This window comes from Astyanax mexicanus, chromosome 8, assembly GCF_023375975.1.
Source record: "Astyanax mexicanus isolate ESR-SI-001 chromosome 8, AstMex3_surface, whole genome shotgun sequence".
Classification (NCBI taxonomy): domain Eukaryota; kingdom Metazoa; phylum Chordata; class Actinopteri; order Characiformes; family Acestrorhamphidae; genus Astyanax; species Astyanax mexicanus.
In genome coordinates this window covers 19,050,001-19,071,872 of record NC_064415.1, presented here as the reverse complement: position 1 = coordinate 19,071,872, position 21,872 = coordinate 19,050,001, and the positions used below count along the sequence as shown (strand labels likewise).

The following is a 21,872-nucleotide window of genomic DNA, read 5'->3' as shown; positions in this document are numbered from 1 at the left end:
TGCTCGGACACAGAATGCAGTGATGGACTCGGCCGAAGAACCACATTTAAACTAGTGTATAACATTTTTTTTGTTTACACAATCTTAAATACCTGTTAAACATATAAAACCTATCATGCCACTTGAAGGTAGCAGAGTAATATCTTATAACTCAACTACCCGGATACCCCTCTTAAGAGAACTTAACTCAGCTCACATTTCTAATGAACAAACACAATTGGACACAGTTCTGTACAGGAAAGCCCAATCTATCGCAGTTGGTGCTTGTTTGAGAGTTGAGAGACAATGTTTTAAATGTGGTTGAATCCAAAAAGTAAAGTACAATTCATCTTGGTAGACACAGAACATTATAGAAGCACTGCACGATTAGCTTGGAATGCTTATTTGCCCCACAAGCTACTGTCAGTTTCAGTAATAAAAAATGAAAAAAGAACACAGGCCTCATATAGAGGCCTCAATATAGAGCAGAACAAATGGACTGTGTTTACTGAAAATGTGTTACCCTGCGCTTCAGTAAACGTAACTTTATAATCATAAAGTTATTATATTAAAGGTTCACTGCTCGGACACAGAATGCAGTGATGGACTCGGCCTGCGCATTATTCCATGCTAATTTTAGCTTCCAGCACCATCCGGCATAGCGGGTCACTTAGCGACTAATTCAAAGGAAGAAAAGACATAAATCTGAGGGAATTTTTGTAAAGAACATTTGGCAGCACAAACAGCCTCACAGATATACACTTTAAACCACTATGCCAGAAAGCCACATTCAGGTGCAGACTAGCCAGAGTGAGCCAGATTGAGCCAAGCCGAGCCAAGCTGAGCGTGAGCTGGCAGAGAAACGATTCGATCAAAAAGGAAAGGAAGTGCAGTTCTTCCAAGGAAAACAGTGATCTCATGCTACAAATGAAGGGAACAATCGTCTGATTTCCCTTTTTATGCGCGCTCAGTACTGGCTCATTTATCGCTGCCCATATTAGGGCACACTGCTGTTTCAATCTGTTCCTCGTTTCAATGGCAGCCACCTTGGAAATACCCTGTCCAAGTCTGAGGAATGTTTGTAAACAGTAGAGGCTAAGAAAGCCTTACAGAGCATTAAAAACCTGCTGCAATCAAACAAAAACACATTTTGTGCATCTAAAGGAATATTAAGGACAAATTCTTCAGTCACAAGCAAACAGATTGTACAGATTAAGTGGCAATTATATGGATTCTTATGTAACTCCTGTAGGACTGCAACTAATAACTATTTTATTTTATTTATTAGTCGACTAATCTGCTGATTGTTTGTTCAATTAGTCGATTAGTCACGATTATTTTTTTGTCATGCCCTTCATTTGTACTTCCTTCAGCTAAACAATTAGGTTCCAAGACCAATTGTTCAATGCAATTTGATAGTTTGACGATGTACCTATATTAAACAACAAATTACAAAGTATACTATAGGAAACATTCACAAAGGCTCAATTTTATTTTCATGAGATTTAAGGATTTGTATTTTTGTTTTCTTTACTTTTTTCTTAGTTTTTTTTTTTTTTTAATCAGAGTGATACCTCCCTCAGTTGATTGTGGTCTAAGAATTTATTTTTTTATTTTTTTATTAAAGTCTGTAGTTACTGTAACATATAGCTTAATTTTAATAGAGTGGACAGAGTACAGTATCTCTCCAACACTTAGCCAGCTAGTGTTATTTTACCTAATGTTAGTGATGTTACTGAAGGAGTGAAGCCTGTTTAAACTCCCCTCAGCAGCTCTCTGCAGTAATCTAACTTTAACCAGGAGTAATATAGAAGTCAGTGTTTAAACTATACAGAACTAGCAAAGACAGACTGTAGAAGATTGTGGAGTAAAATGTGTTTATTTGTGTTTAATGGACACTTGGACATTTGGTTTATTACACTGTATGCGCCTCTTTCCTGCTCTCTTATGTGCTGCAAGTCCCACCCACACTGAAACAATTTTGTCCAATTAAATATGAGTAGAGGCCAATCAGGATGCTCAGGACTTATCAATCTCTCACTATGTATGTTTGTCTTTCTTTCTCACCTGTTTTTTTCTGTCGCGTGCGCTCTCTCTCTTGCCCCATAACATTAACCATACGTCGACAATAAAATTCAATGTTAAATTTTTTTATAGTCAATGTTGTCGATTAAGCCGACTAATCGCTGCAGCCTTAAAGTCTTGAGCATTTAATGAAAACTGTATGCATGAACAAACATAAACCTAATACCAGGACTAATACCCAGTATTGAGCTGTGGAGCAATCAAACTGTGTTCTCTGCAATAATGCAATAATGGTGCTCCATCTAATTCTGAGTTGGGGAAATCAACTTCTATCAGAAACATTTTTAAAACATAGTACACAAACATAGTAGACAGTTTTAATAAAAAAATACTATAGTATATCCAAAACAGGGCTATTTTGAAATGCTCTTTGTAATGAAACATGCAGTTGGTATGAGCTGATTAAGCACTACCAGTACCAGTATCCACAATATACAGTATTTAAAAGAGCTTACTGTAATCTATCATTATAACAATACAACATTTTGTCATCTTTAGTCACCTTCAACTTCTCTATTAAATACAAACTACTTGTTTAAGATCAACCAGATAACATTTCAAGCCTTGACTTGACTTGACTTTACTTTATTAATCCCTACTGGGGAAATTCTAGGGCTGGCCCGAATAGCGTTTTTTGAGCTCCGGATATTCGGCACTGATTCGAAGCGAATATTCGAATATTCGTTTTTTAAAAAAGAGGTAAAAAAAAAAATAAAAAAAGCAAATCACGGCCCCTTTAATCCACTGAAAAATGTTCAATTTGCTCTGACCGACGAGACATATTCACCCCGGATTTTTGGTGTTTTTATCCCCCATATTTTTGTGTTTTCACCCCATATTTTTTCTGTGTTTTTAGCCCAGATTTCTTTGTGTTTTCATCCCGGAATTTCTGCTGCCCCACACGCGGCTTATCCGCTGCGTAAGCAGGCTAGGAGGCTGCTGCACGGTTTCTCCGCTGCGCAAGCCAGCCCAGTAAATTGCTGTTTGTGTTTTCACACTTAGGCTATTTGCTTAAAAAAACAAACAAAAAAAACGTTTGTTCAGGAAGTATTTTATATTCTTAAACATTGTTGATTATATTAGAGGACAGTCATTGTAAACTGTACTTGGTCTATTTCGGTTAAAGGATTGTGCAGGGCATATTACTGATTTTGTATTTTTGCACTTGGGCTATAAGCCCAATATTAAATATTTCGTTTGCTTAGAAATTATTTTATATTTTTAAACCATTTTAAATTATATTAGATAAGAGGAAATTCGTTCAGACATCATTTTTGTAGGCCAGGCTTTTGTAACCGATTTAGCCCCTACTGTTGCCACATTACCCCTTACGTTTTATTATATAAATCAGTTTCGAAGAGCCTGCATTTTTTTTTAATCATGTATAATAGAGGTCTGCGCGAGACTGATTTTTAAACCCACTCTTCCACGCTCCCGCGTTTCTGTCTCGTTACCGCTCCGCAAAAAAATTGCTTCTTTTAATCCCGCGCCCGCCCGCCACATACACATTTCTGCCGCTCCCGCCCCACGTTCCTAATGTAAATTAAATAAACTACATTTAATGCTTCAAATTTACTTATATATTTATTAAAACAGCAGCGCTGAATAGTGCGGTCCCCTTCCTTACCCCAGTCCAAACACCATCGGTGTGTGCGTGTGTGTGTCGGTCCATCCTGCGCGTTGAGAGTTTTCTTTAGGTTTTTTTTTTTTACAATTATTACAGTTTTCTTAACTATTTATTAATTTGCTCCCGCATCGTCTGGATTAAACTCCCGCTCCAGCCAATAACAGTTCAGTTCTGTCCCGCGCGCAAGATATTCTGATGGGACCCGCGAAAACAGAAGTGGTTAGAGTGAGGTGGAACTCTGGAAAGGAGAAAAAAAACGAATATCCGAATACCAAAATTAAAAACCGAATACCTACTCAACGAACGAATATCCGAATACCCGAATATTCGGGTCCAGCCCTAGGAAATTCATTTGTCCGGATAATAAAACACAGTAATAATAAAGTACATTATCAGTAGCTGATGATTTACAGTGTTATAGCGGCAGGAATGAAGGATCTTTTAAATCTCTCAGTTCTACAGTGCAGTGAGAGGAGCCTGCTACTTCAGCTGATTCTCTGAGCTGCCAAAGACTCATACAGAGGGTGTCTGCAGTTGTTTAGGGTGTACTGCATTAGACACCTATCCCACCCATCACAGACGCACACTTTCTGATCAGCTTAATAAAAAGCTTAATGGAAATAATAAAGTATTTGTCGATGCTTAGGTTTACTGTAGCCTATTGAAACCCCCGAAAATCAAAACATACAGCTGAATGGATACAAAAGAACATGAATGATGGAAATGGATGAGATTTTATATAAAAGTCCATCAGAAAAGTAGGCCATGGCTCCACTTGGCAGTTGGAAGTGTTGTGACTGGCTCTCTCTTCCTCCTCTCACTGCTGTTGACACAAAGCCTCTAGAACAATCTTTCAGGAAGGCACCATCATGACGTCTTCTCTTTTGGAAACCACCAGCTAGATTTTGGGTTGTCTGTGGTTCTGCTGCTAACAGTATTTAATCTGAGTCTCTGTAAAACTCTTATAGTTCCACTTATAGTACACTGGCTTTGGCTTTTATATATCATACAACCACTGAGACTCATTAGAACAGGTGACTTCAGCCTAAAATTAAATCTAAAATATGATAAAACAAATAAAGTGTGCTAATTTGCTCATGTGATCTTTTATAATTTTATAATCGATTTTGTACATCTCTATACTTATTTTACATCCTTATAATCCTGAGAATTATGTGTTCTTTCAGCATATGTTCAATGTCTGCTGTCTCTGTAAAAAAAAAAAAGTCTTCCAACAACACACCCCTGAGACGCTACTTCTAATTTATTCTTTAAAAGTAGAAAAAAAAAAACCACGCCACCAAAGCTGTTTACTTCACGTTGCTCAAACTTTAGTAAATTAAGCAAAATACATGATCAGGCACAAGTCCAATATCCCAGCCAATTTTCTGCTTGATCCTCCCACATTTTGCGGAGTCCTCGCTCGAATGCATATGTATGAGTACAAAAAAGACAAACATAAGCAATTTAAGCTTCTTTTTTTTTTTACACATTACTAATAAACCTCACGCTTAGACTCGTGCAAAAGATTCACCTTTAACTGACAGGCAGGATTCGTCCAAACTGCTTCCTAAAACTGTCATATACGGTTTAATACTGATGACGGGGTTGTTGGTTTGATACCCGGGGCCTCTGTGAAGGGCCCCCAATCCTCACCAAACATTCCATTTACATTACAGTACAAGTCTGCTGAATATGTTGTTGTAAGTGTCTTAATTTGCTGCATGGCTTTTAATTAATGTTTTATCTGCAAACACATGCATAGATTTTTTTAAGTTTGGTCCCAGTTTCTTCCCATAATTCACTCTTTTACAGAGCCTAGTGATGTATCTGCGGTTTTATTTAGTGACGTTAACAAGGCATCAGTACTGCTGAACTCAGAAGGTAGATTACATTTTACTTATCTTAAAATTTGGATTAAATCTCATAAGTACAGCTCTAGAAAAAATAAGAGACCACTTCAGTTTCTCTGATTTTGCTATTTATAGGTACAGGGGTTGGACAATGAACTTGAAACATTTTAGTGTGGGAGGTTTCATGGATAAATTGGAGCAGCCTGGTGGCCAATCTTCATTAATTGCACATTGCACCAGTAAGAGCAGAGTGTGAAGGTTCAATTAGCAGGGTAAGAGCACAGTTTTGCTCAAAATATTGCAATGCACACAGTTTTCATATTCATTGTCCAACCCCTATATATGTTAGAGTAAAATAAACATTGTTGTTTTTATTATATAAACTATGGACAACATTTCTCCCAAATTCCAAATAAAAATATTGTCATTTAAACCATTTATTTGTAGAATATAAGTAAAGGCTGAAATAACAAAAAAGATGCAGAACTTTTAGACCTTAAATAATACAAAGAAAACAAGTTCATATTCATAAAGTTTTAAGAGTTCAGAAATTAATATTTGGTAGAATAATGATGTTTTTTTTTTTAAACACAGTTTTTATGCATCTTGGCATGTTCTCCTCCACCAGTCTTACACACTGCTTTTGAATAACTTTATGCGACTCCTGGTGTGAAAATTCAAGTAGTTCAGTTTGGTTTGATGGCTTGTGATCATCCATCTTCCTCTTGATTATATTTCAGAGGTTTTTTAATTTGGTAAAATCAAAGAAACTCATCATTTTTAAGTGGCCTCTTATTTTTTCCAGAGCTGTAATGTATTGAACAGTAGAAGTAGTTGAAGAGCTGCAAGCTGTGCTAGTGTTCCTTTCATCTATTAACACTTCTGTGTCCAAGCTTTGTCATGTTCAGTGTTAACAAGTTCAAAATGTAGATTACATTTTACCTATATTGCAATTTGTATTAAATCTCATAAATCTGTCTCTCCCCTCTTATCATTCTTTTCTCTGTTTCTTTTTCTCATTTACACTTCTGTGTCTGAACATCATGTTCGTTGCAAAAACTCTCACTGAAACTTCTACTCAACAGTTTAAGTGATTCTTAATTTAAAAACTGTTAAAACTACTCAGAGGTTTTATAATAAAACTTGAGCCAAATATTATATTAACTTCACCATTGAGTGCTATGAGGCGTTTCTTTGTGTGTGAGTGTTTCATATAATGCAGGTGTGACTTACAGAGCACACTGTGGACACTTTGGGCAGCCTGTGTCAACACACTGGCCTGACTGACTAATGCAGAATGAGATACTCACCCAACCGAGAGATCCAAATTTAGACTTGCTACCACACTCTCACGCTCACGCAACAAGCACAACAACATTATGCAGAAGAAAAGCTGTGGAAAAAGGGTTTAAATAGACGCTTAAATAACGCAGGTGATAAGAAGAAAGTTCACAGCTCGTAACCAAAGAACACAGCTGAGAAATCGCTGCTCAGAAATATCTCTGACACACAAACCTTCAAACTGCAATCATTTGATGTAAATCGAATGATTAATGACTGTGGAGTTCAGCACAAAGCAGAAACATCACACTCACACACACATATGCAACAAAAACACACAAACTGGGAAAAGAAACCAATTCCTCTAGATAACTTCCAGGGTCCATTGTCTTTACCTCAACTTTCACAGGAAACAACACTTCATGAACTTCCTGGCACCAAGCATGCACTGTGTGATGATGACTGGGTGGATGAATGACTGGAGTTGGAGGGAATTTCTACTCCTGTAGGCCAGAGACTGGCCTTTTTTGGTGGGAAGCAGATCCACAACAATAATAGCGTATAATAGAGTGTGAAGCTCATCATGTCAAACTGGGCTCCTTCCAGGCCACTCAATTAATCTTTTGAAGATATTGCTCAGGTGACTCCACGTTGAGCCGGTGCGACTGCAGGTTTCCATTCTAAACAACCAGCAGAACACCTGATACCATTTTATTTTATCAACCGCTGATCACACACGTGCTTCTGCTTGGCTGGATTAACAACTGCAGCCATAACAGCCCTTTGCACACAGGTTTGACACCCCTGATCTAGATCATGTTTGCACCTGGTAACACCACTTGTCTTGAGTTTTAAAACTGGGTTTATACTGTATGTGGATGAGTCCAAGACCCCTAAAAATTAGGGGTGTCACGATTTTTGGCGCAGCGCACTGTAGCTCAAAGAGCAGCCCTTTCTCCAGAGAATGTGGACATTCTCATCTTCTTAAAGAAGAACTTTAAAATATAAAAATAACAGTTGTTTTGTCTAGCCTCACATATGTTAATAGTTTTGGTACCTTAATGAGCATCTTTCTCTCAGATAAAGTTAATTATATATCTTTATTAAAGAAAAAAAATTGTCATTCTCAGGAACCAAAAAAGTCTTATTTTTCATGTTTAACTGTTATAGTAGGATAGAGTTCAGTTTGTTAAGGCTCTAATTGTTCTATTCTTTTTTACATGACTGTTCCAGTATTTTGTTTATCATTTATTTTGTTATGTGCACACTGCTGCTACCAAAATCCACTAGTTGGCATTACAAATATATCTTAATTAAAGTATTTAAATTTGACCATTAGTGCCTCTAGTGTTGTGATACAGAACACTTGTATCACGTTGCATCACTTATATCAAGCCCACCTTTTGAAATAAGATATTGTAAATTTGATAAAATCAAACCAATGACTGACCATAGACTAATCTAAAACTGGCATAGGCCTCTCTGCTGTAAAAAAAAGAAAATTGAGAATCGAATCGAATCGTGACCCTAAAATCAGAAATAAAACCGAATCGAGGATTTAGAGAATCGTGACACACCTACTGAAAATGCAAGTGTAAATACATCCAAGATCCCCTAAAATTTAAAACAGATACAACAGATACAAATCACTGTCTCCTTCTGATAAAACTCACTTTTTCTTGTTCTTTGTGAAAAACAATAGTTGTATATGCATTCAATCACCAAGTCTGAGCCTTTAAGAGTAAGAGTTTAGTAGTGTTAATTTACCTAAAATAAACTTTATCAATTCAACTCAAAAAATCATTTTTTTTTTTTTTTAAATCTATTATTATTTTTTTTAGGCCATAATCACCCAGCACTAGTTCAAATATAAGTTTGTTTTAATCAGGCTCAGCTTGAGACTTGGGAAACTACACAACTTTGTAAAAAAAAAAATAACATGGAACAATTGCATAACATAAGATCTTACTGGCTATTAATGGGACTTTGAGTCTGGAGATTGAGTCCTTGACCAGTATATTAAAAAATGTAACATCTGACAGGTCTGAAATACAATCAGAAGCCCTAAAATTGAAGTTGCCCCTCACACGTTCCCGATTCTCTCTCCAACTGTGCCAACAGCTGATGAAAAACCTACAGCCTACAGCCAAGAACTGGCACAGACTCAGCCAGAATGAGTCAGGGCTAAAATCAGGGTCAAAATCAAGTAGTGTAACCGCAGCTTTAGCTTGATTAAGATCTTTTTTCAGACTGTGACAATTGAATCCTGCTGTTTACATGACCACAGCTTATCTAGACTCCCAGATTTAGTCAGACTTGTTATTGGGATGCTGTGATTGAACCGTAAATACGATTGTCCAAGTGCTGATATTAATGTTGCTGTCCTAATATTAATATATTAAAAATCACAAAGTTCCTTGTGTTTTTGTCCTATACTATACTTTTTTATGAGGATCTGAAACCATTTAGTTCAACAAACAGGCAAACATAGAGGAAACCCTGAGTAAATACTTTTTCAGCGCTCAGTAGCTGGTCTGAATAAGATTTTCCTGGATGAGCACACGGCAGTTAGTTTAATGAAAGGCAGCTCGGGTTCCAGCAGAAGAATGGGTTCAGGGCAAAGACTTCCAATGTTTCTTGCCTTAGGGGGGCAAAGTGTAATGTTTATAGTGGGCAGAGAGCCAAAAAGACAAGACAGTAAATAAAGAAGCTGAAGGATCTATAAAAAAAAAGTGGCCTGTTGAGCACAAAGTAAAGCTAGTAACACATTAGCCTAACATTTCGGCAAGTTCCTTGTAAAAAATACAGGAACAAAACTTAGGCTTGCTTCATTTAAAAGCGCACAAGTTCCCCATTAAATCCAGAGAAAGTATGTTCTTAATACTAGCACAGTCTCTAAATCTTATTTTATTGGTGTACATCTAACTATAGGCTACAACACCCCTCTTGCAAACTCGAAACTTGACCATTAAGAACTGTGTTGTTGATGCGATGCAAACTAATGACTAATCTAGTCTCCTGTCTCTTTGAAAGCAGGCAGCAGTTAGACAGTTGTGCCACTCTAGAGCTCTGTAAAACTGTGTGCATTTCTGTGTCCAAGAAAGAACTAAAATGTAAATTCACCTATAACTGTGTTGGGAGTTGTGTAATCTCACACTCTCTCTAGAGTGGCACAGCAGTCTAACTGCTGCCTTTACTTCAAGTGTGAGGATATACTAGGTTTAAATCTCAGCAAGGGCTTAGAAATCCAGTGACAGAAGCCTCCCTGTCCTTGGATGTCATGCAGTAGAGGACATTCAAAACACAGATGGAAACAAACACTAGACAAATTAAGGAGAGGGTTTACTGTAAGGGCTACCTACACTCTCCAATATATATATATATATATATATATATATATATTGTAAAGGTACATTTGTGAACTTATTGTGTTAGACAAAATCAAATTTGGCCTCTTACTTTTGCCCATTTGTGCAAACAGTGCACATGCACAGTGACATATGGTGGACACATGTGTCCAGAGCGGTGACCAGCCATTTTTGTGGAGCTTGGGGAGTAATGAGCGTTGGGGGCATTGCTCAGGGGCACAGAAGTGGCAGCTTGCCAAAACCAGGTATTGAACCCACAACACCACTGTCACCAATAACCTGTTGCTCTAACTGTTGTGCCAGGCTAGCACTGCCAGAGCAGCATTTGCATTATTCACTAACCACGCTGAGTGCTAGCTCTTTTGCCATTCAGAGGAGAGTATTACCGGCCTGTAGGCTGCTGCCAACCCCAGGTAGCACTGCTGGTGCAGCATTAGCATTAGCAGCTTACCACAGCACTAGCTCTTTTGCTGCTCAGAGGTGAGTATATCAGACTGTAGCCTCCATATTTACCGTGTTAAAACAAGCTACGTGGGAGAAACCGCTAGCTAATATCGCCCTGGCTTACCGGAACACTTAGGTTTCCTTAGCGTAGTGAGACCTTCTGAATTTAGAAGGAAAACATGGCAAAACTCCTGTTCCTACTACTACTGTAGTTTCTAGTGTCGCCAAAAATACGCCTTATAATTCGGTGCACCTTATGTATGAAAGCCAGAGACCAGACCAGAAAATAGACATTTATTGATAGTGCTCCTTATAATACGATGTGCCTTATAGTGCACAGTAAAATCTAAAGTGTTAAAATCACAGTGTAAACATTTTTAAGTTGCTTGGTGTTATCCCAACAACTCTCAGTGTTACAATTCACATAAAGTTGGAATTAGTTGACAGAGTAAACAAATTTCAACTACTCACAGTGTATTCACTCAAAGTTTTTCAGATGTGTATTTTTCCCTCAAACTCTCAAATTTGATAAGCAGAGACATTAAAAATATTTTTTTGACACTGCTATCAGTGTAATTATTACTCACAGTAAAGTGGGACAATAAATGCTCCAAAGGAGTGTTAACGTTAACTCTTTAAGTGTTGACTAAGCACTGCTAATTTTACTGTGTGTGAAAAATGCAGTATATATAAATAGGATGATACGTGAGGACATATGTGCCCTAATTTAAGGAGTGTTCAAATAAACTGTTGGTTACTTTTTGAATATAGCAATATTTTGTGGTGTGATATATACTGTGATACTTGAAAACTACCGTTATTTTTACATTTTTAAGTAAATGTCATGATATTATTAATGCAATAAATGATATTAGCAGTTATAATCTACCTCAGCACAGCAGAAGCAGAAAGTGATCTAGTCTGCATAACCTGAAACTAACAATAGATTTTTCTCCTGAACTGTTTACAGTAGAACTTCATGAGCTTTAGGGTGAGAAGCAGGCTAATGAAAGACAGAAAGAGATGGAACCATGGGGAGATGGAAAGAAGGGAGCAGGAGCAGACAGGGTATGGAAATAAAGAAGTGCTCTGATCAAAAGCCACAAGTAACCAAGGATGACAAATACTGAGGTGTTTGTTCATGTGTGAGTGTAAACGGAGTGTGTATGTATATGGGCACAATAAACATATCTGTGGGTAGCTGGCTCATTTGATACACATCTGTCAATGATAGGAATCAATAAATGATGAAGAGCCGGTGCTGGCAGCAGTATTAAAACCTCATGGCTGTTTCACAAACACACACACACACACACACACACACATTTATCCATTCACTCTTCCTTGGCAGTACTCACTGGAACAGTCAGCACCAAAAAAAAAACATCACAGCCAGTGCAAAACACACACAGACACACACACACACACACACAGGTTTAACCCTCAGTACCACACTGCAGCTCTCTCCTTTTTGTCATAAAACCTGCCATGCTGCCAGCGAGGCAGCCAGAACTCCACAGCTTCATTTAGAAACTCGTTTGCATAAAAATTCTATGAGGCTTAATTTTCTCTCCCATTCATTTTACATACGTAATTATCCAGCCGGCTCCGGAAAAGCGAAGCGTGCATGTGTGTGTGTGTGTGCGTGTGTGTGTGTGCGGGAGTGTGAGATGAAGCACAAGGGCAATTTATGTGAGACGTGAGAGAGAGCATGTGCGTTTGTGAATGTGTGAAAGTGGAGAGTGTGTGTATGATCGAGACCATGGAGCTACCATTTGGGTCAGCTATGTGACTGCCCCAGGGCACCCAACGTCCAGGTGCAGCAAACGGCTGCTGAAAACCTAACTAAAAAAAAAAACACAGTGAGAGTGTATAACATGATGTTAATTATCTGTTAACATAAAACATTTGGTTTGATTTAAATATCTTCACACCAGGCTAATCAAATTATGTGTAATAATTCTGCTATAAATATGCAGAAAAAGATCATCATCTTCGGCATCATGTTTGCCTTCAGCCTTTTTGGTATCTTATTTTTTACGTGCACGACGGCAGAGATCTGAAGAAATCAGCTGATGACCTTCCATCTCACCTTGGTCTTAACTAAAGGTATAATATCGTTGCTGTCCAATGAAAAACGAGTATCTAAAAACAGCAACTTTAGAGAAGAGAGAAAAAACCTTCTAATCTTTTAATGAAAGCTAATGTAAAAAGTTAGAGTTAAAGTTAAAGTTACTTTCAGTTCATTTTTAAGTATGTCTAGTAGTCTGTTCATTAAGAGATTTTGGCACAGTGTAAGGGACAGTTTGTCCATTGACAAAAAAGGAGATACTTGTTTTTCATTGGACAGCAACAATATACTCTAGCACAGGGGTTGGCAATTAAGTTTGGCCGCGGGCCAGATATTTTGATATTTTTCAAGCCATTAAGTGGCGGGCCACACAAAAAAAATAAAAGTGTAATGGGATGAAGTGCTGCAGATTAGTAGCTCTCCAGTCCAGAGGGTTGTTGAACCCAATTGCAGAACAGTTGAATTCAAAGCATGTAAACCCAAGGAAAAGGGAAAAAATAAAGAAATAAACACAACGCTCCTCACGTGGGATCGAATCCGTGTCATCAGGGTCTCGGTCCAATAGACTATCGCTGCTCTGAGTAGTGAATTGGGACATGGTCGGTAAAAAAAACGCCCTTATAAGGAGATCGGGAGCCCAAAAACGGGTGGAAAAATGAGAACGGGTGGAAACTGAAGTCACGCCGAGCGTGACAGAGAGACAGGGGAGGATGGTAAACAAAAACTCGCCAGAGAATCATATATATATTTTTTTCATCGTTTTTATCGTTCATTGTAGTTCAAACCTCCTCACGGGCCAGATGTTTCATGCTAGATGTTTCATGCAGGCCACCTTTGCCAACCTCTGCTCTAGTAACTAACACTCTAGATGCTGAGTGCAATCAAATCTTCACAGCAATGATCTCATCTAGTAGAAGGCCTACCCTGAACAGTAGAGGCATACACTCTCTTATGAGAAAAAATGAATATGCATGTGTGAATGTACAGAATATATACACAACTACTGTATATGGCAGCTGTGCAATACATTAAAATAATGCAAATCCATCCAGACTAGCAGCTTTAGATAACTTTTAAACATTAGAAAACCATAAGAAAGGAAAAATGTGATATCAGTTATATTGAACATGGCATGATTGTTGATGTTAAAGAGCTAAAAACTGCTAAAAATATTCTGGGAATTCCAGCACAAACTCCACAGTCTATAGAGTTCACTCAGAATTGTTCTAAACATAAAAAACATGCAGTAAGCAGCAGTTTTGTAGATCAACCAACTTTGTTGATGGTTTAGGCAGAACTACAGTAACTTACAGTAGAGACACCTCCGAGCAGAAAGACGTCTCAGAGATAAATGGGCTACAACACCAGAAGGCCACAGCAGATTCCACTTCTGTCAGCTAAAAACAGAAAGCTGGGTCTGCTGCTGTGCGTACAGCCTCACCAAAACTGGAAAGTTAAAGACTGGAAAAATGTAGGCTTGTCAGATGATTCCCAATTTTTACCTCAAAATCTATGGGCCCAAGCTTAAGTGTTTTAATAGGCCTGATCTTCCAGGTCAAATGGACCTGAATCCAATAGAACACCTTTGGGATGAGGTAGAATTTGCTGAAGATTTGAAATATTTAAAAAATCTTAAAAAACTAAAAAAAGTAAAAAAAAAAAAATCTCTACATGAACTGTGTCACGCAATCATATCAACTTTGGCCATGGAATTCATGCTTTTAGGAAATGAAGTTGTTTTAAGGCCAAAGGGAGGCCATTCCAAGTGGTAATATAGTTTTTGCACTTTTTTTCATATTCCACTGCTGTAGATAACATGTACTTACTTGTAAATAATATGCATAACACTTTACTGTTTTCATGTATATATTTCCATCCTGGTTGTAAATTTAACACCAATTTAATATTTATATTTAGTTAGTTTATCTTAGTTCTATCTTATTGTATATTTTCTACTTTTATCTTTATGCGGCATACTTGGCGAGGAGCAAAGAAAGAATTTCATTGTACGAGGAAACTTGTTTCTCACTGTGCACATGACAATAAACTCTTTGAATCTATAGTGTTACTAATACTAATGCTCCGTGAGTGTATATTATTATGTATGCTTCTTTTAGCAAAAAAGTTAATATACAATACTGTACAAATGTTTTAGGCACTTGTGGGAACTGCAGTAAAAAAAAGCTTCTTATCTGTGAAGTAAGTGTTTATTAGCTCAGTAAAACACTACAATAAATACAAACAGCAAATTTACAAAAAGCAGAGCTTCTACAGCCCCGTTTTCCTTAAAACATCTCCTAATCTCTCCTCATCTGAGTTCTCATCATATTAATCAACAACTGATTTGGTAAATTGGTAAATGTGGTAAATCAGGTGAGCTGCTGATGGAACTGAACATAATATACACATGCTGACTGAGAGAAATCATCCAGGAGAAATCTGGAACTGCTCTTTATTCTTCAGCTTGGCTCACAGGAAATAACATACTTAGTTAAAAATGAGAATTCCTTGCTACGTTTTACTGTATGTATGTTTATTTGCATCTGTTCAAATCATATGTGGTGCTTTTTTCAGGTAAAACACTCATATTGCTAAGATATATTGATGGATTAGTGGCATTTGCTTTGGTGCCTAAAACTTTTGCACATTACTGTACGTGTGTGTGTGTGTAATAAGAACAGTAACTGTTGGAGAGTGCAGTGTGATCTGTGGACTGTCATCATTATTATTCTATGTTAGTGGATGGCGTCGCTGTGCTGGAATCTGGTGGTGAAAGGAGAACCAAACGCTAAGCACAAACCAGAGAGGGAAATGGGCACCAGCCCAACACTTTGTGTGTGTGTGTGTGTGTGTGTGTATGTCCATGTGTGTGTCAGTCTGTATGTGTGTGTGTAGCTGCCCAAGACCCTACATAACTACAGGTCACGTTCACACAGTTGTGTTAGTATTCCATGACTCCAGGTGAAGCCTGTCTGTAACACTCGCACCCATTCTCTCTCTCTCTCTCTCTCTCTCTCTCTCTCACACACACACACACACACACAAAGCACATGCACACACTCAAAGATTATGTTACAAAACACCCCCAGTATTTTTGGAGGCAGCAGTCATATAATGTATCAACCAAAAATGAGATGCTTTAGACAAGTCAGCATTTCAATGACTAAAGCTCAAGCTCACTCGTCCAACACGCGCCCACACACAAACACACACTATATACACACACACACACTACCCACAGCTCTAAAGCCGGCCTCAGAGAGTGATCACACAAAGACTTCACAGGTCAACCTTTATCTAAATATGGAAAATCGATATAAATGTAACCCAGCCATTTTTAAGGAGTTTGTTAAGGATGTTTGGTGCAGTTTACAGTAACACTTTCCTGCAGCTTAGTGTTTACAATGCTACATAACCTCTACATACATTAAGCCTTTCATGACAACTTTACGTGAGCATGTTAAGGCATTAATAAAAGCTCATTTTTAACTAACAGTTGTTGTTGAAACCCATGCTGAGGTAAAACGACATCAGCATTAACACAAACAGCTTTTAATGAGAAATACCTGTTGTAATGAGCCCTTAAATAAATATTCTTGTATGTTTCTGTGAAGTGTTACAAAAAATTTGAAGTTTTAATAATGCTGCTTGCATAAAGTATGTGTTTAAGTCTGAACATTATCACTTACTTCTTAATAAAGTGTTACAAGCTATAATTTACTTCTACACAATTACATTTGCATTGTGTACCCCCTAAACTCTTCAGCAGCTCTAGAATTACAACAGCTTATATATTTAGTTTCATATTAGCTACTGAATAATTTATTTTAGTTGCTGTATACACCCTTAAGGCTTTAAATATATGTATAATAAACATGCAAAAAACATAGGATTAAACATGACCAGTGAAGTTCTCCAGCATAAAAAGTAGTGCTTAACAATATATTGCTTATCAATAGCAGCATACTAGTGTTTTTGTGTTACAAAACAGTGTTTTTTTTAATGTTAGTGTTAATCAGAGATGATATATTGGTATTGATTTTGCATTTTATCAGACTTTCAGTATATCATAAGAAAAAGCTGAATCTGAACCTGAAAAAATTTTTTTTTTTTAAACAGAGATTTCCCTTCCTCCATTTTTGAAATTATGATTAGAAAAGCTTTTAATGTGCACACTAGCCCTGCATGGGTGACAGTACGTTATAGAGAGAGAGAAAGAGACATCAATACATAATGAAGAAGCAGAAAAACTTTAAGATTTAAGGTTAAATCCTAAATTGCACACCACACCTTATGCAATGTAATACGGAAATAATGACATTTCAGATTTAAGATCCAAATTGAGCAATATATCTATTTGTAATTTAATAGTATTTATTCATATGTCATCATCATCTTAATCTAGTGCTCAGCATCTGTATGTACAGTAGAGGCTGTAGTATTATTCCTCATGTTGTTAACTATGAAGAGAGTAAGAAGGGATTTGGGATTTGTAGTCAGAAACATGCATGTGTTTGTTGTGACATCAGCATTTTCATAATGCTCAAAAAAAGTTCTACATTGGAGATCATTTAATAAGCTCAGTTAAAAATAAAAAAATATATAAAAATGTGTTTATGAGTAGATCGGAGACCACAATGAAACATTTTTTTTTAAATATATACCGATATGTGTGAATAGGGCCTAAAAAAGAAGGAATGCAGTCCAATCCTGTAACAAATCTAGCCTGACCCAGCCCACACTCCCACTGTGTGATGTTGTGTGTCATGTTGTTAGCTGTATGTTTTTTCCTGAGGGGAAGTTTGAGTAGTTTGAGTGACAGCCTACTCTGTGTTGCTCTTTTCTAATTTTAGGACATTTTGTGATTTTATGTTTTTGCAGGAGTGTTTAAAAATGAAATGTTGATATTTTTTCTGGATTCAGAAAGAAAAGCAGCCAAATGATAACAAAAGATGACATTGTGTACTATAAAACAGTAGTGTCTCAGTTGCCACACTAGTAAAAGTCTTAATTTAAAAAGAAAAGCAGAACAAAACAATCAAGTGCGATCAAGACAAGCTGTCCACTGTGTGAGCTGTGTAGCCTTTTGGTACAAAGAAGGAGCATTCTGGAAGCATTCTGGAGTTCATTAAGCATATTAATCATAATCTGTGTCAGCATCACCTGACACTAAATGGTAGAAAAGTATGCCAGACCACCTCCAGAACACAAAGAAATCCTGCAGTTCAACAAATAGATCTGCCCACATCTCCTGTAACATCTATAAACTCTCTTGTTTCTGCCTGAACATCTCTGCTGCTCACTGTTGAAGCACATCTAGTATTTGTACACTGAGAAACTAGTGAGATCTAGTGAGAGCAGAAGAATGCATGAGGAACGAAGATGCATGTGTATATCTGTAGGTATATACTGTATATATATATATATATATATATGCAGTAATAAATCTAATCCTACCTGCTCTGCTCCTGAAGACGTCCAGCCTCTCCATGACAGTATCAACAACAAGAGAGAGACATAGAGAGAGAGAGAAAGAGAGAGGGAAAAGGAGGGAGGGAGAACAAGAGAAACTGGAGACTATGAAAGCAGCGTAAAACTGCTAAAGCTACTACAGAGCAAAGCGCATTGGAGCAGTCAGAGCAGGAAACTGGAGAGGGAGAGGGTTTAGAGACACAGACGGACCAAGAGTCTGCAGAACACGCTATCTAGAGAAAAAGGAAACTATGAGGTAAAGGGAGAGAGAGAAGAGAGAGAGAGTAGGAGTGTGTGTAGTTTAGGGGGGTCTAGATTTGCTTCCTCCAGTGTGTGTGTGAGAGTGAAAGGCAGGATATGTGAGCTGTGTGTATTCTGAACAGCCTCCCCCAACTCCGGATCCATTGTCAGCACAGCACTGATCTTTCCTACATAAACTCACTCACTAGAGCCTCATACCCAGCTGGAGGTGACACCTCCACAGCAAATGAGGGCAGTGTGTATCAACCACAAACCTACTCAAGGCCCCCCAGAGGTCTAAAGCTCCATCACAGCTCAGGAAGACACTTAGGAAAGCAAGAATCCTCAATAAACTAGATGAATTAAGTTTAACATTGGCCAATAACCGCTTAATATTAGTGTTTATTACTATTGAAAACATAATAATCAGATGCAGGACATCAGTTGAAGACAATTAGGTCAAACTTTAAGGGGATTTTGGAGGAGCCTGTCTCAATAAAACCTAATACCCTTAGTTTTACACTTACTTTTCATCTCTGGAATATAATCAAGAGGAAGATAGATGATCACAAGCCATAAAATCAATATGAACTGCTTGAATTTTTGCACCAGGAGTGGCATAAAGTTATCCAAAAGCAGTGTGTAAGACTGGTGGAGGAGAACACTCCAAGATGAATGAAAACTGTGATTAAAAACCAGGGTCATTCCACCAAATATTGATTTCTGAACTCTTAAATCTTTATTAATATGAACTTGTTTTCTTTGCATTATTTAAGGTTCAAAAGCTTTGCAATTTTGTTATTTCAGCCTTTTCTCACTTTCTGCAAATAAATGCTCTAAATGACTTAAATATTTTTATTTGGAATTTGGGAGAAATGTTGTCCGCAGTTTATAGAATAAAACAACAATGTTCCTTTTACTCAAACATTTACCTATAAAGAGCAAAATCAGAGAAGCTGAAGTGGTCTCTTAATTTTTCCAGAGCTGACTATACAGTTGGAGAACGTTATAGAACTACAAAGACCTTCGATATGTTTCACTGGGGCTGATAAAATGGAATTAATGGTACGGCTGATCAGTGTATACACTATAATGTTGTAACAGTGTTTGGCTGTTATTAATATCAATTAAGAAATCCTGCTAGTGATCTCATAGTAGCTCCTAGGCCCAAACAACGTATTATCCGCTAACTGTATCACGACATTGGCCTTTCCAACACTGACTCTGCAGCGTGCTGCAATATGCAAATGAGCCCTTGATCTCAGCATCTTGATCACAGATCCGGAGAAGTGATTCTGTGGGTGTTTTGATGACATAAGGTGTCCATGTAATCCAACACTATCCAGAGCTAACAACAACAACAGCATGAAAATAGCCACTCCGTAAAGCTGCCACCTTCTGTATGCCAGTAGCAAGATGCCAGTGTGACTCAGCATGTCTGGCAGATGCCACCGCCGACTGAAATGGCAAGCTGTAGACCATAAATACATCCAGTAAAACTGAAGAATGCTCAGCCCATCACTGCACACACACACATTCACACTCACAACTGTGCAGCTAACAATCACACCTGTGTCAGACCCAGGCCACAGCTCCTCCCAAGGTCACGTACACAAAAAAAAAAATCCAGTGTTTGGTGCAAAACAACGAGACTACCTTCCTCAACCAAGCGCACACAGATTCATATCTATATTATTATTATAATTGGCTGCACTTGCAGCCTGGCATGTGACTCAATAAATACCCCAAATAACAATCTCTGCCGTACTAAGTGTCCTTGTTTTCCACAGTTAGCTGGTGTGAACAGTATGTGTGAATAAATCTCACAAAAGGTCTGTTCAGCCTATAACAAGGTGTGAAAACATTATTCTGAAGCACAGAAAGCAGAAATGAGTCAGTATAAAACAACATTCGAGTTATCTGTTAAAGGTCTTTAACCTGAATTATTAAATCAATTATTAACTAAGAAATAACCAGATTCTGTCTAGACATTATAGAAGAAAAAGTAAAAGATGCATGCTAAAATAATACTAATAAAAAATCTCATACACTTACAATAATTGTACTTATTGCTACTTAAAATGCCTGAAATTAGAATCAGATGATTAGAACATGGTCAGAGAGGATTTTAGAGGAGCCGGTTCAGACACAGCAGTGCTGCTGGAGTTTTTAAACCACTTTTTTTGTAGACACACCTACAACTGGTCCAGCTTGTAACTGTAAAATCAGAGACAAAATCAAAACTAATCTATTGCTGTCTGGTTTGTAATCATCAGTGGTCACAGGACACTGCCCACAGGATGTTACTCACAGGACACTGCTCACAGGACACTGCCCCCCCAAAGGACACTGCCCACAGGACCTTGCTCACAGGACTCTGCCCACAGGATGTTGCTCACAGAACACTGCCCACAGAACACTGCCAACAGGACACTGCACACAGGACACTTTCCTCTGGACACTGCCCACTGGACACTGCCTACAGAACACTGCCAACAGGACGCTGCACACAGGACACTTTCCTCTGGACACTGCCCACAGGACGCTGCCTACAGAACACTGCTGATAGGATGATACTCACAGAACACTGCTTACAGTTTGATCAACAATAAATATAGACAATAGCTAGATGTATGTGTGGCAGCCGTAGCTGCATAAATATTTACTAATCTGTTTACATTTTTTTTCCATCTGCAGGTAGGATTGAATTAGGGGAGATATATTTTAATTTTCAGACTTCTGGCCACTAAATGCTTTCTTGTTAAATGGTACTCAAACACTTGATATCCCATATCTTGGTAATCAGGCAGTTAGACAATTGCGCCACTCTAGTGCTGCAAAAACGTGTCTATATCTTTGTCCAAATAGAAACAGAAAGATACATTTACAGTACAGTACAGACTGGGTACACCCAATACATATCATAAAACGTCCCTGTTAGACCTCTGTGTCCTACTACAGAAAGCCTGTATGAACCCATGATTCGGCGGCACGCTGTGTGATAAAATCTCACAAAGATCTCTGCAATCTACCACAACATGTGTCATCTAGAAACATGGACGATTGTGAGCAGGCTGTGAACACAGTGTGTGTGATATCACACATAATATGAGGAGTGTATGGTTTTAGTTTATAAATGGAATCCACTATTTGCTGAGGCTGCGTTTTTCTTTTCAAGGGTTTGGTGTGTGATGACAAACTGGCTGCTTCCCAAACCACACAGTATTATATTTTACAAACCACACTAATAAATGTGCTTCTGATGGTGGTAGACTATTATTTTTCATGCTGTTCAGAGTCATAGTATTCAATTTGGGAAGCCTGCCCTAAATTAGCCACTGCTAACTTTATCCAGCGAATCTGAAGAATTAGTGCTTCAGCCAGTAGGATTTAAGGAGTTAATAAAATATTAATAAAAAAATCAGAACTTTTTTACTGTATACACTGCAAAA

General features: G+C 37.8%; 1 protein-coding gene across 5 annotated transcripts in view; it reads right to left on the bottom strand.

Annotated features, from left to right (window-relative positions):
* Positions 1-21,872, bottom strand: part of nhsl2 (NHS-like 2) — a 155,536-nt gene that overhangs the window by 38,761 nt on the left and 94,903 nt on the right. Inside the window, exon 1 of one of the 5 annotated variants that reach the window (XM_007242019.3) lies at positions 18,166-18,906. The exons of the other annotated variants lie outside the window; for them this stretch is intronic. Within the exon in view, the coding sequence (XP_007242081.1) occupies positions 18,166-18,199 (34 nt within the window). The 5' untranslated portion in view covers positions 18,200-18,906. Of the gene's footprint in view, positions 1-18,165; positions 18,907-21,872 lie in introns of those variants that run through there. 5 annotated transcript variants of the gene reach the window in all.